Source organism: Oncorhynchus keta, chromosome 10 (genome assembly GCF_023373465.1).
Source record: "Oncorhynchus keta strain PuntledgeMale-10-30-2019 chromosome 10, Oket_V2, whole genome shotgun sequence".
In the NCBI taxonomy this organism is placed as follows: Eukaryota; Metazoa; Chordata; class Actinopteri; order Salmoniformes; family Salmonidae; genus Oncorhynchus; species Oncorhynchus keta.
Window position 1 is genome coordinate 5,629,342 of NC_068430.1, and position 15,653 is coordinate 5,644,994.

At 45.5% G+C, this 15,653-nt stretch overlaps 1 protein-coding gene across 4 annotated transcripts in view; it reads right to left on the reverse strand.

Annotated features, from left to right (window-relative positions):
- The window catches only part of LOC118379912 (DDB1- and CUL4-associated factor 1), a 60,748-nt gene that overhangs the window by 17,277 nt on the left and 27,818 nt on the right, over positions 1 to 15,653 (reverse strand). For all 4 annotated transcript variants that reach the window (XM_052526215.1, XM_052526216.1, XM_052526218.1 and 1 more), the window contains 5 exons: positions 14,967 to 15,172; positions 14,534 to 14,777; positions 12,603 to 13,263; positions 9,656 to 9,838; positions 2,061 to 2,259 (listed from right to left, as the gene is read on the reverse strand). In XM_052526215.1, coding sequence (XP_052382175.1) covers positions 2,061 to 2,259; positions 9,656 to 9,838; positions 12,603 to 13,263; positions 14,534 to 14,777; positions 14,967 to 15,172 — 1,493 coding nt within the window. The remainder of the gene's footprint in view (positions 1 to 2,060; positions 2,260 to 9,655; positions 9,839 to 12,602; positions 13,264 to 14,533; positions 14,778 to 14,966; positions 15,173 to 15,653) is intronic.

Here is a 15,653-nt window from a genome sequence, read left to right on the forward strand (position 1 = left end):
GCAGCAGTAGCAGCAGTAGTAGCAGCAGTAGCAGTAGCAGTAGTAGCAGTAGTAGCAGTAGCAGTAGTAGCAGTAGCAGTAGTAGCAGTAGTAGTGGCAGCAGTAGCAGTAGCAGTAGTAGCAGCAGCAGCAGCAGTGGCAGTAGTAGGCAGTAGTAGCAGTAGCAGTAGCAGTAGTAGCAGTAGTAGTAGCAGCAGTAGCAGCAGCAGCAGCAGTAGCAGCAGTAGTAGCAGTGTAGCAGCAGCAGCAGTAGTTGCAGTGGCAGCAGCAGCGTGGTGGCAGTAGTGGCAGTAGTAGTAGCAGTAGTAGCACAGTAGTGCAGTAGCAGCAGTGGTTGGCAGCAGTTTCAGTGGCAGTAGTAGTAGTAGCAGTTGTTTGAGCAAAGTGGTAGTGCAGTAGCAGCAGGTAGCAGCAGCAGCAGCAGCAGTAGTGGTGGTTGCAGCAGTAGTAGTAGCAGTCATTGCAGTAGTAGTAGCAGCATAGTAGCAGTAGTGAGCAGTTCAGCAGCAGCAGCAGCAGCACCAGTAGCAGTAGCAGCAGTGTTCAGTAGCAGTAGTAGTAGTAGCAGTGTAGTAGTAGCAGCAGCAGCAGCAGCAGTAGTAGTAGCAGTAGTAGTAGCAGTAGCAGCAGTAGCAGTAGTAGCAGCAGCAGCAGCAGCAGTAGCAGTAGCAGCAGTAGTAGTAGTAGCAGTAGTAGCAGTAGTAGTGGCAGTAGTAGCAGTAGCAGTAGCAGTAGTAGCAGTAGCAGCAGCAGTAGCAGTAGCAGCAGTAGTAGTAGTAGCAGTAGTAGTAGTAGCAGTAGTAGTGGCAGTAGTAGTGGCAGTAGTAGTGGCAGTAGTAGTGGCAGTAGTAGTAGTAGTGGCAGTAATGGGGTTAAGTTGGGTGAAGCCTTGACCGGCTGTTGGACCGGATAAAATCATGCGCACTCTCATTGGCTTTTCGTGGCCATATTGTTTGAGAAATGTTCTAACTTTGAAAGCTCCCGTCCCTCACCTCTTATACGAGTCCTGAAGTTCAGTACATACGTCCCTCACCTCTTATACGAGTCCTGAAGTTCAGTAGATACGCCCCACACCTCTTATACGAGTCCTGAAGTTCAGTAGATACGCCCCTCACCTCTTATACGAGTCCTGAAGTTCAGTAGATACGTCCCTCACCTCTTACACGAGTCCTGAAGTTCAGTACATACGCCCCACACCTCTTATACGAGTCCTGAAGTTCAGTACATACGTCCCACACCTCTTATACGAGTCCTGAAGTTCAGTACATACGTCCCTCACCTCTTATACGAGTCCTGAAGTTCAGTAGATACGCCCCTCACCTCTTATACGAGTCCTGAAGTTCAGTAGATACGCCCCACACCTCTTATACGAGTCCTGAAGTTCAGTACATACGCCCCACACCTCTTATACGAGTCCTGAAGTTCAGTAGATACGCCCCTCACAATAATATTTTTTTGCCTCAAGGACCCATAAGTCCGACATGGATTTTCCACAATTTCGAATTTAGTTAAAAACACTTAAAACGCTACTGGTCAAGCAGTACTTGAGTAGAAGACGTTTTAAAGTAGTCAACATTAGTGAGAGAGAATAAAAAATTTAAAAAATTAAGTTACATAGATATGATTTTTTTTAGGATATATCCGAAGTATCGTTTTGACAATATCACAATATAATTTTTGCTCTAGTTGGCTGTACCAAAACGCCAGTATTTGTCCTTCATAGCTTGTTCTCCAACGATTTTAAAATATTTTCTCATGTCTCTCTATCATCCCTCTGCAGCAAACATCAATAGCATATTACATGACAGGTTTGATTTTGAGTTCTGATATTTGGCAAATGTGGAAAGTAGAACACAAGATATTATCCAAGGGTGGTGTGTCCAAGTCATCCTGATGGTGGCGCCAAATCTTAAGCCCGGGCATGGGTACTTGCAGCTATATTTTTTAGATGCAGTAGTAGTATGATTATTACTAATGAGACGTGATGATTCCAGGTGAGTGATGGCTGTATCCATCCTCCTCCTGACCACTCTGATCCATCCATCCAACAATCTACATACCCGTGAGGGCTCCAGGTGAGTGATGGCTGAGGTATGACAGCTGTAGCTAGCCTCCTCCTGACCGCTGAACACATTATAGAGCTTCAGGTGTCCTGTACACGTCCCCAGCATCAGGAAACGCTCGCGGGCTGAGAAGGCACAGCAGGTGAAACCACTGTCATCATCCTCAGCCTCCCTGAACACTGAGATGGGCCGGAACCTGAGGGGGGAAGAGGCATCATGAAGGGGTTAGCTAAAGAGATGGAGAGAGAGAGAGAGACATCATGAAGGGGTTAGCTAAAGAGATGGAGAGACATCATGAAGGGGTTAGTTAAAGAAATGGAGAGAGAGAGAGACATCATGAAGGGGTTAGCTAAAGAGATGGAGAGAGAGAGACATCATGAAGGGGTTAGCTAAAGAAATGGAGAGAGAGAGAGACATCATGAAGGGGTTAGCTAAAGAGATGGAGAGAGAGAGAGACATCATGAAGGGGTTAGCTAAAGAGATGGAGAGAGAGAGAGACATCATGAAGGGGTTAGCTAAAGAGATGGAGAGAGAGAGAGACATCATGAAGGGGTTAGCTAAAGAGATGGAGAGAGAGAGACATCATGAAGGGGTTAGCTAAAGAGATGGAGAGACATCATGAAGGGGTTAGCTAAAGAAATGGAGAGAGAGAGAGACATCATGAAGGGGTTAGCTAAAGAGATGGAGAGAGAGAGAGACATCATGAAGGGGTTAGCTAAAGAGATGGAGAGAGAGAGAGACATCATGAAGGGGTTAGCTAAAGAGATGGAGAGAGAGAGAGACATCATGAAGGGGTTAGCTAAAGAGATGGAGAGACATCATGAAGGGGTTAGCTAAAGAGATGGAGAGACATCATGAAGGGGTTAGTTAAAGAAATGGAGAGGGAGAGACACATCATGAAGGGGTTAGTTAAAGAGATGGAGAGACATCATGAAGGGGTTAGTTAAAGAGATGGAGAGAGAGAGAGAGACATCATGAAGGGGTTAGCTAAAGAGATGGAGAGAGAGACATCATGAAGGGGTTAGCTAAAGAAATGGAGTGGGAGAGAGACATCATGAAGGGGTTAGTTAAAGAGATGGAGAGACATCATGAAGGGGTTAGTTAAAGAGATGGAGAGAGAGAGAGAGACATCATGAAGGGGTTAGCTAAAGAGATGGAGAGAGAGAGAGAGAGAGACATCATGAAGGGGTTAGTTAAAGAGATGGAGAGAGAGAGAGACATCATGAAGGGGTTAGTTAAAGAGATGGAGAGAGAGAGAGAGACATCATGAAGGGGTTAGTTAAAGAGATGGAGAGACATCATGAAGGGGTTAGCTAAAGAGATGAGAGAGAGAGACACATCATGAAGGGGTTAGCTAAAGAGATGGAGAGACATCATGAAGGGGTTAGCTAAAGAGATGGAGAGACATCATGAAGGGGTTAGTTAAAGAGATGGAGAGAGAGAGACATCATGAAGGGGTTAGCTAAAGAGATGGAGAGAGAGACATCATGAAGGGGTTAGCTAAAGAGATGGAGAGGCATCATGAAGGGGTTAGCTAAAGAGATGTAGAGACATCATGAAGGGGTTAGCTAAAGAGATGAAGAGGCATCATGAAGGGGTTAGCTAAAGAGATGGAGAGACATCATGAAGGGGTTAGCTAAAGAGATGGAGAGAGACATCATGAAGGGGTTAGTTAAAGAGATGGAGAGAGAGAGAGACATCATGAAGGGGTTAGTTAAAGAGATGGAGAGAGAGAGACATCATGAAGGGGTTAGCTAAAGAGATGGAGAGAGAGAGAGACATCATGAAGGGGTTAGCTAAAGAGATGGAGAGACATCATGAAGGGGTTAGCTAAAGAGATGGAGAGACATCATGAAGGGGTTAGTTAAAGAGATGGAGAGACATCATGAAGGGGTTAGCTAAAGAGATGGAGAGGCATCATGAAGGGGTTAGCTAAAGAGATGGAGAGAGAGAGAGAGAGACATCATGAAGGGGTTAGTTAAAGAGATGGAGAGACATCATGAAGGGGTTAGCTAAAGAGATGGAGAGGGAGAGAGACATCATGAAGGGGTTAGCTAAAGAGATGGAGAGAGAGAGACATCATGAAGGGGTTAGTTAAAGAGATGGAGAGAGAGAGACATCATGAAGGGGTTAGTTAAAGAGATGGAGAGAGAGAGACATCATGAAGGGGTTAGTTAAAGAGATGGAGAGAGAGACATCATGAAGGGGTTAGCTAAAGAGATGGAGAGAGAGAGAGAGAGACATCATGAAGGGGTTAGTTAAAGAGATGGAGAGACATCATGAAGGGGTTAGTTAAAGAGATGGAGAGGGAGACATCATGAAGGGGTTAGTTAAAGAGATGGAGAGAGAGACATCATGAAGGGGTTAGCTAAAGAGATGGAGAGACATCATGAAGGGGTTAGTTAAAGAGATGGAGAGACATCATGAAGGGGTTAGCTAAAGAGATGGAGAGACATCATGAAGGGGTTAGCTAAAGAGATGGAGAGAGAGACATCATGAAGGGGTTAGCTAAAGAGATGGAGAGACATCATGAAGGGGTTAGCTAAAGAGATGGAGAGACATCATGAAGGGGTTAGCTAAAGAGATGGAGAGAGAGAGAGACATCATGAAGGGGTTAGCTTGGAAAGACATCATGATTAGGAGATGAGAGAGAGAGACATCATGAAGGGGTTAGTTAAAGAGATGGAGAGGGAGACATCATGAAGGGGTTAGTTAAAGAGATGGAGAGAGAGAGACATCATGAAGGGGTTAGTTAAAGAGATGTAGAGACATCATGAAGGGGTTAGCTAAAGAGATGGAGAGGGAGAGACATCATGAAGGGGTTAGCTAAAGAGATGGAGAGAGACATCATGAAGGGGTTAGCTAAAGAGATGGAGAGAGACATCATGAAGGGGTTAGTTAAAGAGATGGAGAGAGACATCATGAAGGGGTTAGCTAAAGAGATGGAGAGAGAGAGACATCATGAAGGGGTTAGCTAAAGAGATGGAGAGAGAGAGACATCATGAAGGGGTTAGCTAAAGAGATGGAGAGAGAGAGACATCATGAAGGGGTTAGCTAAAGAGATGGAGAGAGAGAGACATCATGAAGGGGTTAGCTAAAGAGATGGAGAGAGAGAGACATCATGAAGGGGTTAGCTAAAGAGATGGAGAGAGAGAGACATCATGAAGGGGTTAGCTAAAGAGATGGAGAGAGAGAGACATCATGAAGGGGTTAGCTAAAGAGATGGAGAGAGACATCATGAAGGGGTTAGTTAAAGAGATGGAGAGAGAGAGACATCATGAAGGGGTTAGTTAAAGAGATGGAGAGAGAGAGAGACATCATGAAGGGGTTAGCTAAAGAGATGGAGAGGGAGACATCATGAAGGGGTTAGCTAAAGAGATGGAGAGACATCATGAAGGGGTTAGCTAAAGAGATGGAGAGAGAGAGACATCATGAAGGGGTTAGTTAAAGAGATGGAGAGAGACATCATGAAGGGGTTAGTTAAAGAGATGGAGAGAGAGAGAGACATCATGAAGGGGTTAGTTAAAGAGATGGAGAGAGAGAGACATCATGAAGGGGTTAGTTAAAGAGATGGAGAGAGAGAGACATCATGAAGGGGTTAGCTAAAGAGATGGAGAGAGAGAGACATCATGAAGGGGTTAGTTAAAGAGATGGAGAGAGACATCATGAAGGGGTTAGCTAAAGAGATGGAGAGAGACATCATGAAGGGGTTAGTTAAAGAGATGGAGAGAGACATCATGAAGGGGTTAGCTAAAGAGATGGAGAGAGACATCATGAAGGGGTTAGTTAAAGAGATGGAGAGAGAGAGAGACATCATGAAGGGGTTAGTTAAAGAGATGGAGAGAGAGAGACATCATGAAGGGGTTAGCTAAAGAGATGGAGAGAGAGAGACATCATGAAGGGGTTAGTTAAAGAGATGGAGAGAGAGAGACATCATGAAGGGGTTAGCTAAAGAGATGGAGAGAGAGAGACATCATGAAGGGGTTAGTTAAAGAGATGGAGAGAGAGAGACATCATGAAGGGGTTAGCTAAAGAGATGGAGAGAGAGAGACATCATGAAGGGGTTAGTTAAAGAGATGGAGAGAGAGAGACATCATGAAGGGGTTAGCTAAAGAGATGGAGAGAGACATCATGAAGGGGTTAGCTAAAGAGATGGAGAGAGAGAGACATCATGAAGGGGTTAGTTAAAGAGATGGAGAGAGAGAGAGACATCATGAAGGGGTTAGTTAAAGAGATGGAGAGAGAGAGAGACATCATGAAGGGGTTAGTTAAAGAGATGGAGAGAGAGAGAGACATCATGAAGGGGTTAGTTAAAGAGATGGGAGAGAGAGACATCATGAAGGGGTTAGCTAAAGAGATGAGAGAGAGAGACATCATGAAGGGGTTAGCTAAAGAGATGAGAGAGAGACATCATGAAGGGGTTAGTTAAAGAGATGGAGAGAGAGACATCATGAAGGGGTTAGTTAAAGAGATGGAGAGAGAGAGAGACATCATGAAGGGGTTAGTTAAAGAGATGGAGAGAGAGAGACATCATGAAGGGGTTAGTTAAAGAGATGGAGAGAGAGAGAGACATCATGAAGGGGTTAGTTAAAGAGATGGAGAGAGAGAGAGACATCATGAAGGGGTTAGTTAAAGAGATGGAGAGAGAGAGAGACATCATGAAGGGGTTAGCTAAAGAGATGGAGAGAGAGAGACATCATGAAGGGGTTAGCTAAAGAGATGGAGAGAGAGAGAGACATCATGAAGGGGTTAGTTAAAGAGATGGAGAGAGAGAGACATCATGAAGGGGTTAGCTAAAGAGATGGAGAGAGACATCATGAAGGGGTTAGTTAAAGAGATGGAGAGAGAGAGAGACATCATGAAGGGGTTAGTTAAAGAGATGGAGAGAGAGAGACATCATGAAGGGGTTAGCTAAAGAGATGGAGAGAGAGAGACATCATGAAGGGGTTAGTTAAAGAGATGGAGAGACATCATGAAGGGGTTAGTTAAAGAGATGGAGAGAGAGAGACATCATGAAGGGGTTAGCTAAAGAGATGGAGAGAGAAGGGGTTAGTTAAAGAGATGGAGAGAGAGAGACATCATGAAGGGGTTAGCTAAAGAGATGGAGAGACATCATGAAGGGGTTAGCTAAAGAGATGGAGAGACATCATGAAGGGGTTAGTTAAAGAGATGAGAGAGAGAGAGACATCATGAAGGGGTTAGCTAAAGAGATGGAGAGGGAGACATCATGAAGGGGTTAGCTAAAGAGATGGAGAGACATCATGAAGGGGTTAGCTAAAGAGATGGAGAGAGACATCATGAAGGGGTTAGTTAAAGAGATGGAGAGACATCATGAAGGGGTTAGTTAAAGAGATGGAGAGACATCATGAAGGGGTTAGCTAAAGAGATGGAGAGGGAGAGAGACATCATGAAGGGGTTAGTTAAAGAGATGGAGAGACATCATGAAGGGGTTAGCTAAAGAGATGGAGAGGGAGAGAGACATCATGAAGGGGTTAGTTAAAGAGATGGAGAGACATCATGAAGGGGTTAGTTAAAGAGATGGAGAGGGAGAGAGACATCATGAAGGGGTTAGCTAAAGAGATGGAGAGGGAGAGAGACCGAGGAGAGGAACAACTCGCTACAGAAAGAGAAAGTAAAGGAAGGTACTTAACAGATCGACAAGGAGACACTGTCCAAAATCTGGCTTGCAGACTACTTAATTAAACTGCATACTGTGTAATAATTAAAAACATATGTACTTTTATTTAACTGGGCAAGTCAGTTAAGAACAAATTCTTATTTTCAATGACGGTCTAGGAACAGTGGGTTAACTGGTCTAGGAACAGTGGGTTAACTGGTCCAGGAACAGTGGGGTTAACTGGTCTAGGAACAGTGGGGTTAACTGGTCTAGGAACAGTGGGGTTAACTGGTCTAGGAACAGTGGGGTTAACTGGTCTAGGAACAGTGGGTTAACTGGTCTAGGAACAGTGGGTTAACTGGTCTAGGAACAGTGGGTTAACTGGTCTAGGAACAGTGGGTTAACTGGTCTAGGAACAGTGGGTTAACTGGTCTAGGAACAGTGGGTTAACTGGTCTAGGAACAGTGGGTTAACTGGTCTAGGAACAGTGGGTTAACTGGTCTAGGAACAGTGGGTTAACTGGTCTAGGAACAGTGGGTTAACTGGTCTAGGAACAGTGGGTTAACTGGTCTAGGAACAGTGGGTTAACTGGTCTAGGAACAGTGGGTTAACTGGTCTAGGAACAGTGGGTTAACTGGTCTAGGAACAGTGGGTTAACTGGTCTAGGAACAGTGGGTTAACTGGTCTACAGTGGGTTAACTGGTCTAGGAACAGTGGGTTAACTGGTCTAACAGGGGTTAACTAGGAACAGTGGGTTAACTGGTTAGGAACAGTGGGTTAACTGGTCTAGGAACAGTGGGTTAACTGGTTAAACAGTGGGTTAACTGGTCTAGGAACAGTGGGTTAACTGGTCTGGTCTAGGAACAGTGGGTTAACTGGTCTAGGAACAGTGGGTTAACTGGTCTAGGAACAGTGGGTTAACTGGTCTAGGAACAGTGGGTTAACTGGTCTAGGTGGGTTAACTGGTCTAGGAACAGTGGGTTAACTGTTAGGAACAGTGGGTTAACTGGTCTAGGAACAGTGGGTTAACTGGTCTAGGAACAGTGGGTTAACAGGTCTAGGAACAGTGGGTTAACAGGTCTAGGAACAGTGGGGTTAACAGGTCTAGGAACAGTGGGGTTAACTGGTCTAGGAACAGTGGGTTAACTGGTCTAGGAACAGTGGGTTAACTGGTCTAGGAACAGTGGGTTAACTGGTCTAGGAACAGTGGGTTAACTGGTCTAGGAACAGTGGGTTAACTGGTCTAGGAACAGTGGGTTAACTGGTCTAGGAACAGTGGGTTAACTGGTCTAGGAACAGTGGGTTAACTGGTCTAGGAACAGTGGGTTAACTGGTCTAGGAACAGTGGGTTAACTGCCTTGTTCAGGGGCAGAACAACAGATTTTTACCTCGTCAGCTCAGGGGTTTGATCTTGCAAACCTTTCAGTTACCAGTCCAACGCTCTAACCACTGCTGCTAATATCTAGGATGTACTGTTTAATAAAAACGAATGCAGTAAGTAACAAATATCAGCATACTAGTCTCTTCCTGCGGAGAACGAATCATTTCATGTGTAATTGCGTCGATTCCAGGGACAACTTATTCATTTTTGGTACAGGTGGGACGCCCCCCATCAGCTGTACAGGTGGGACGCCCCCATCAAAACAGGTGGGTCTGGAAAAATCATATTCTTCAATAGTATGCACTGAACTGTACTTTGATGAAAAGTCTGAATGAACATGACATTTAAAACAAACTAAAATGTTCTACATTGTACATACTATACTTTTTGTTGGCCAAAATGTCTGCTGTTTAGTAATGGTATTTGGCCAGAGGTTTCATCTCAACAGTTTTAAAGTGTCTTCTTCTCCTCCTTTGAAGAAGGTGAGGAAATGAAGGTCGCCACTTCAGACTATTGACATGAACCCCCCCCCAAAAAAAGACAAGAGGCCTGGATGTAAATGCGGGCCGGGGGCCATTCTGAGGTGAAACCTACCTGCTGAAGATGAGGTGTCTGTCCAGACAACCTCCGTCCACCCCTCCATGTTTAGGGTACAGCACCCTGCTGGTCAGTCTGGAGGTGAAGTTAGTCGGGGCCTGGCATCTCTGCTTGGGCTCTGGGCACTGGTGGGGTGTGAACAGGGAGAAGGGGGGGCAGGTAGTCACCGGGTTCCTACACCTGGAATCAAATGTACGAAAAAAAAACTCAGAAATGAGTCAATAAGTATTTTCAAATGCCAGGCATGTTACAAATCATGTCATTGCTACATTGGCTGGACTTTAGAGCAAGTTAAAAGTGTACAAATATTTAGGTGTGTGGGTTGATGATGAGCTGAGCTACACTGTGCATGTAGAGAACTTGATAAGGAAGCTCAAGCTGTTTTAGATTTGAGTGATGTTATATATATGCAGGCCTCAGCCACTACCCTGAGAGGACTTGATTCAGTGTATCGTGCAGCCCACAGCCACGACCCTGAGAGGACTTGATTCAGTGTATCGTGCAGCCCTCAGCCACTACCCTGAGAGGACTTGATTCAGTGTATCGTGCAGCCCACAGCCACGACCCTGAGAGGACTTGATTCAGTGTATCATGCAGCCCACAGCCACGACCCTGAGAGGACTTGATTCAGTGTATCGTGCAGCCCACAGCCACGACCCGCAGCCCCCACAGCCACGACCCTGAGAGCACTTGATTCAGTGTATCGTGCAGCCCACAGCCACGACCCTGAGAGCACTTGATTCAGTGTATCATGCAGCCCACAGCCACGACCCTGAGAGCACTTGATTCAGTGTATCATGCAGCCCTCAGCCACGACCCTGAGAGGACTTGATTCAGTGTATCATGCAGCCCACAGCCACGACCCTGAGAGGACTTGATTCAGTGTATCATGCAGCCCTCAGCCACGACCCTGAGAGGACTTGATTCAGTGTATCATGCAGCCCTCAGCCACGACCCTGAGAGGACTTGATTCAGTGTATCATGCAGCCCACAGCCACGACCCTGAGAGCACTTGATTCAGTGTATCATGCAGCCCACAGCCACGACCCTGAGAGGACTTGATTCAGTGTATCATGCAGCCCACAGCCACGACCCTGAGAGCACTTGATTCAGTGTATCATGCAGCCCACAGCCACGACCCTGAGAGGACTTGATTCAGTGTATCATGCAGCCCCTCAGGTTCATTACATATCAGAAACGTCTAACACATCAATGTGATCTCTACAGCGCTGTTGGCTGGTCGTCATAGTTTTTAGTCAAGACGTTTGTGTTTTTAATGTAATATGTCATTGTTGTACTGTGTTTATAGTTTTGTGTAATGTTGTGTTCATGTATGTAAGTTGTTCTGTCTGAAACGTTGTTTCCCCCTGCTGCTATTGGACCAGGTCTCTCTTGGAAAATACATATTATCTCAATGAGAACAACCTGTATGAATAAAAGGTCAAATACAAAATATATAAAACACAGTTCATCTACACATAATAACAACTTAAGTAAAACCATTGAAAATTCATTTAAAAAATACAAAAACTGAAACATTACATTTACATAAGTGTTCAGACCCTTTACTCAGTACTTTGTTGAAGCACCTTACAGCCTTGAGTCTTCTTGGGTGTGACGTTACAAGCTTGGCACACCTGTATTTGGGGAGTTTCTCCCATTCTTCTCTGCAGATCCTCTCAAGCTCGGTCAGGTTGGATGGGGAGCGTCGCTGCACAGCTATTGTCAGGTCTTTCCATAGATGTTCAATCAGGTTCAAGTCTGGGCTCCGGCTGGGCCACTCAAGGACATTCAGAGACTCCTACATTGTCTTGGCTGTGTGCTTGGGGCTCGTTGTCCTGTTGGAAGGTAAACCTTCACCCCAGTCTGAGGTCCTGAGCGCTCTGGAGCAGAATTTCATCAAGGATCTCTCTGTAATTTTCTCCGTTCATCTTTCCCTCGATCCTGACTAGTCTCCCAGTCCCTGCTACTGAAAAACATCCCCACAGCATGATGCTGCCACCACCATGCTTCACCGTAGGGATGGTGCCAGGTTTCCTCCAGATGTGACGCTTGGCATTCAGGCCAGAGTTCAATCTTGGTTTCATCAGACTAGAGAATCTTGTTTCTCATGGTTTGAGAGTCTTCAGGTTCCTTTTGGAAAACTCCAAGCGGGATGTCATGATCCTTATACTGAGGATTGGTTTCCGTCTGGCGCCTCTACATAAAAGGCCTGACTGGTGGAGTTCTGCAGCGATGGTTGTCCTTCTGGAAGGTTCTGCCATCTCCACAGAGGAACTGTTAGAGTGACCATCGGGTTCTTGGTCACCTCCCTGACCAAGGCCCTTCTCCCCCTATTGCTCAGTTTGGCCGGGCGGCCAGCACTATGAAGAGTCTTGGTGATTCCAAACTTCTTCCATTTAAGAGTGATGGAGGCCACTGTGTTCTTGGGGACCTTCAATGCTACAGAAATGTTTTGGTACCCTTCCCAAGATCTGTGCCTCGACACAATCCTGTTTCGGAGCTCTACGGACAATTCCTTCGACCTCATGGCTTGGTTTTTACTCTGACATGCACTGTCAACTTGTGGGACCTTATAAAGACAGGTGGTGTGCCTTTTCAAATCATGTCCAATCCATTCACCACAGGTAGGCTCCAATCAAGTTGTAGAAACATCTCAAGGATGATCAATGGAAACAGGATGCATCTGAGCTCAATTTCAAATCTCATAGCAAAGGGTCTGAATACCCTTTATGTAATAAATATGTAAATAAGGTATTTCTGTTTTTTTTAGTTCATTTGCAAATGTATGTAAAAACTTGTTTTCGCTTTATGAATATATATAATAATAATAATAATATAGAATAAGGCTGTTACGTAACAAAATGTGTAAAAAGTCAAGGGGTCTGAATACTTTCTGAAATCTGGTGATGATAAACGTTAAACAAAACAAAAGTGTTCAAACCTGGCGTGCTGCTCCCTGAGGTACTCCGTGATGATGCTGTCCAGGGCAGGCGGGGAAGGCAGGTGTCTGTCCAGCTGTTTCTTCATGGCAGGACTCTGGCTAAACGCTCCGTGGTCTGACTTCTGTCTCAGCACACTGGAGGACCGTTTCCCACTGCTACCACCAAGTCCAGTCCCAGGGCTACCGAGGACCGAGGAGCGCTCCCGCGTGAACAGGATACGCCCAATCTGGGGCGAACCATGGGGAGGTGGGCCGTGAGGGGTACAAGGAGGGAAGGAGGAGGAGGGACGTGGCGTCTGGACCGAGGAAGACGATTGGGTCACAGCAGTGAGGCGAGCAGCCACTACCACTCCTCCGTTGACCATGCCCCTTGGGGTTCTGGGTAATACAGAGGACGAAGAGACAGGGGGAGGAGCTACAGAGACTGCCTGGTAGAGCGAGGGGGAGGAGGAGAGGGGGATGGAGAGGGAGAGCGGGCCGCAGGGGAGATTAGCCTCCTTGGTGAGGGCTGAGGCGGTATCCTGGAGTCCTTTAGCCACCAGGTGGTTCCTGATGAGCAGCAACAACTCCTTCTCAGGAAAGGAGATACGTGATTGGGCCACAACGTTTGCCCTCTGGAGCCGGGCCAAAGACACATCTGTCCCTATCAACAAGGGTTTACCTGAGGAAAACAGACACATGATGAAAATAAAGATCATTTTGTCCTCGTTGTTTATAAACTACCGTTCATTTTTTATCAGAGGCGGGACAACATCAGTATCGTAATATTTTTCCCACGGCAAAAAAATAAATAAACACACAAACCAAACTAATTTGGTCCTTTAAAAACATGCTGTATGTAAAACATTGTGTGCCTGTAGCTTGGAAAATAAATACATGCGACTCTGGCTAAAACAATGGTTTGTTTCCAACAATAGGGCTGTTTTCCTAAAGAAGTTCAATTGTGGCATCATCCCGACCTAACATTTTACAATCTCAGATTTATGGTTTTCCGTATATCGTATCGTATCGTATATCGTATATTGTATCGTATATCGTATATCGTATATCGTATCGTATATCGTATCGTATATCGTATCGCTACCTTGTATGAAACTGGCTATGAAAATAAAAAGTTAGTCTGTTTTGAAGGTGGTTTTTGGTGATTTGACTTACCCGACACCCTCTCTATGAGCTCGGCAGAGTACCGGCAGAAGTTGTCTGTTTTGAAGGTGGTTTTTGGTGATTTGACTTACCCGACACCCTCTCTATGAGCTCGGCAGAGTACCGGCAGAAGTTGTCTGTTTTGAAGGTGGTTTTTGGTGATTTGACTTACCCGACACCCTCTCTATGAGCTCGGCAGAGTACCGGCAGAAGTTGTCTGTTTTGAAGGTGGTTTTTGGTGATTTGACTTACCCGACACCCTCTCTATGAGCTCGGCAGAGTACCGGCAGAAGTTGTCTGTTTTGAAGGTGGTTTTTGGTGATTTGACTTACCCGACACCCTCTCTATGAGCTCGGCAGAGTACCGGCAGAAGTTGGTGGTTTTTGGTGATTTGACTTACCCGACACCCTCTCTATGAGCTCGGCAGAGTACCGGCAGAAGTTGTCTGTTTTGAAGGTGGTTTTTGGTGATTTGACTTACCCGACACCCTCTCTATGAGCTCGGCAGAGTACCGGCAGAAGTTGTCTGTTTTGAAGGTGGTTTTTGGTGATTTGACTTACCCGACACCCTCTCTATGAGCTCGGCAGAGTACCGGCAGAAGTTGTCTGTTTTGAAGGTGGTTTTTGGTGATTTGACTTACCCGACACCCTCTCTATGAGCTCGGCAGAGTACCGGCAGAAGTTGGTGGTTTTTGGTGATTTGACTTACCCGACACCCTCTCTATGAGCTCGGCAGAGTACCGGCAGAAGTTGTCTGTTTTGAAGGTGGTTTTTGGTGATTTGACTTACCCGACACCCTCTCTATGAGCTCGGCAGAGTACCGGCAGAAGCGAACGTGTTGGGAGCGTTTGTCCTGCAGCACAGGTTCCTTCATCAGCTGCTGGATGTGTGAGGAAGAGAATAGAGGCAGCTTGGAGATGATCTGACTGACAGCCCTGGAGCGAGACAGACCAACCAGAGCCTTGCAAGCCAACGCTCTAATCAGATCTGCGTCCGTGATGGGCATCTTGACCGTCAGTAAACCAAGGAGGACCTGGAAGAACAGTTTAGTGACAGAAGAAAACAAAAACAAACAAAAAAATTGTTGAAAAAAAAAAATGTTTGAGGATCAACGAGAAGCACGTCTTTACTGCAGTAAGTAACAGAGAAATAAGATGCATTTTACAGCCCTGTTCCCCGAGACACACACCTACACAGAGGACACGAGTCACAACCCCCTTACCTTAATGCCGTTGTTGGCCTGGACAACGTTCCACATCTTGGTGAGCACACTCTCCTGTGGGGGGTGATGCAGAAAGCTGCCCAAGGAAGTGAGGGTCTGGTCGGGGGCACACACACAGTTGGTGACCACCTGGAGCGCTGACTTCTGGATCTCTGCATCGTTGACAAACACCTCTCCCTCCGCCACCCCCAGGATAATACTCATTCCTGCAGGAGGAACACATTGAAAGTTAACTTTCTTGTCTAACATAGTATTGAGAACAAAATTATAGTCCAGTCACAGGTTTAAGAAATAGATCCGATTGTATAAAACATGTACAGAAAAGAGACTGATCTAGCAGTATAGATATAGAGAATATAGAGCAACTGATCTAGCAGTATTGATATAGAGAATATAGAGCAACTGATCTAGCAGTATAGATATAGAGCAACTGATCTAGCAGTATCGATATAGAGAATATAGAGCAAATGATCTAGCAGTATAGATATAGAGAATATAGAGCTACTGATCTAGCAGTATAGATATAGAGAATATAGAGCAACTGATCTAGCAGTATATATATAGAGAATATAGAGCAACTGATCTAGCAGTATATATACAGAGAATATAGAGCAACTGATCTAGCAGTATAGATAGAGAATATAGAGCAACTGATCTAGCAGTATAGATAGAGAATATAGAGCAACT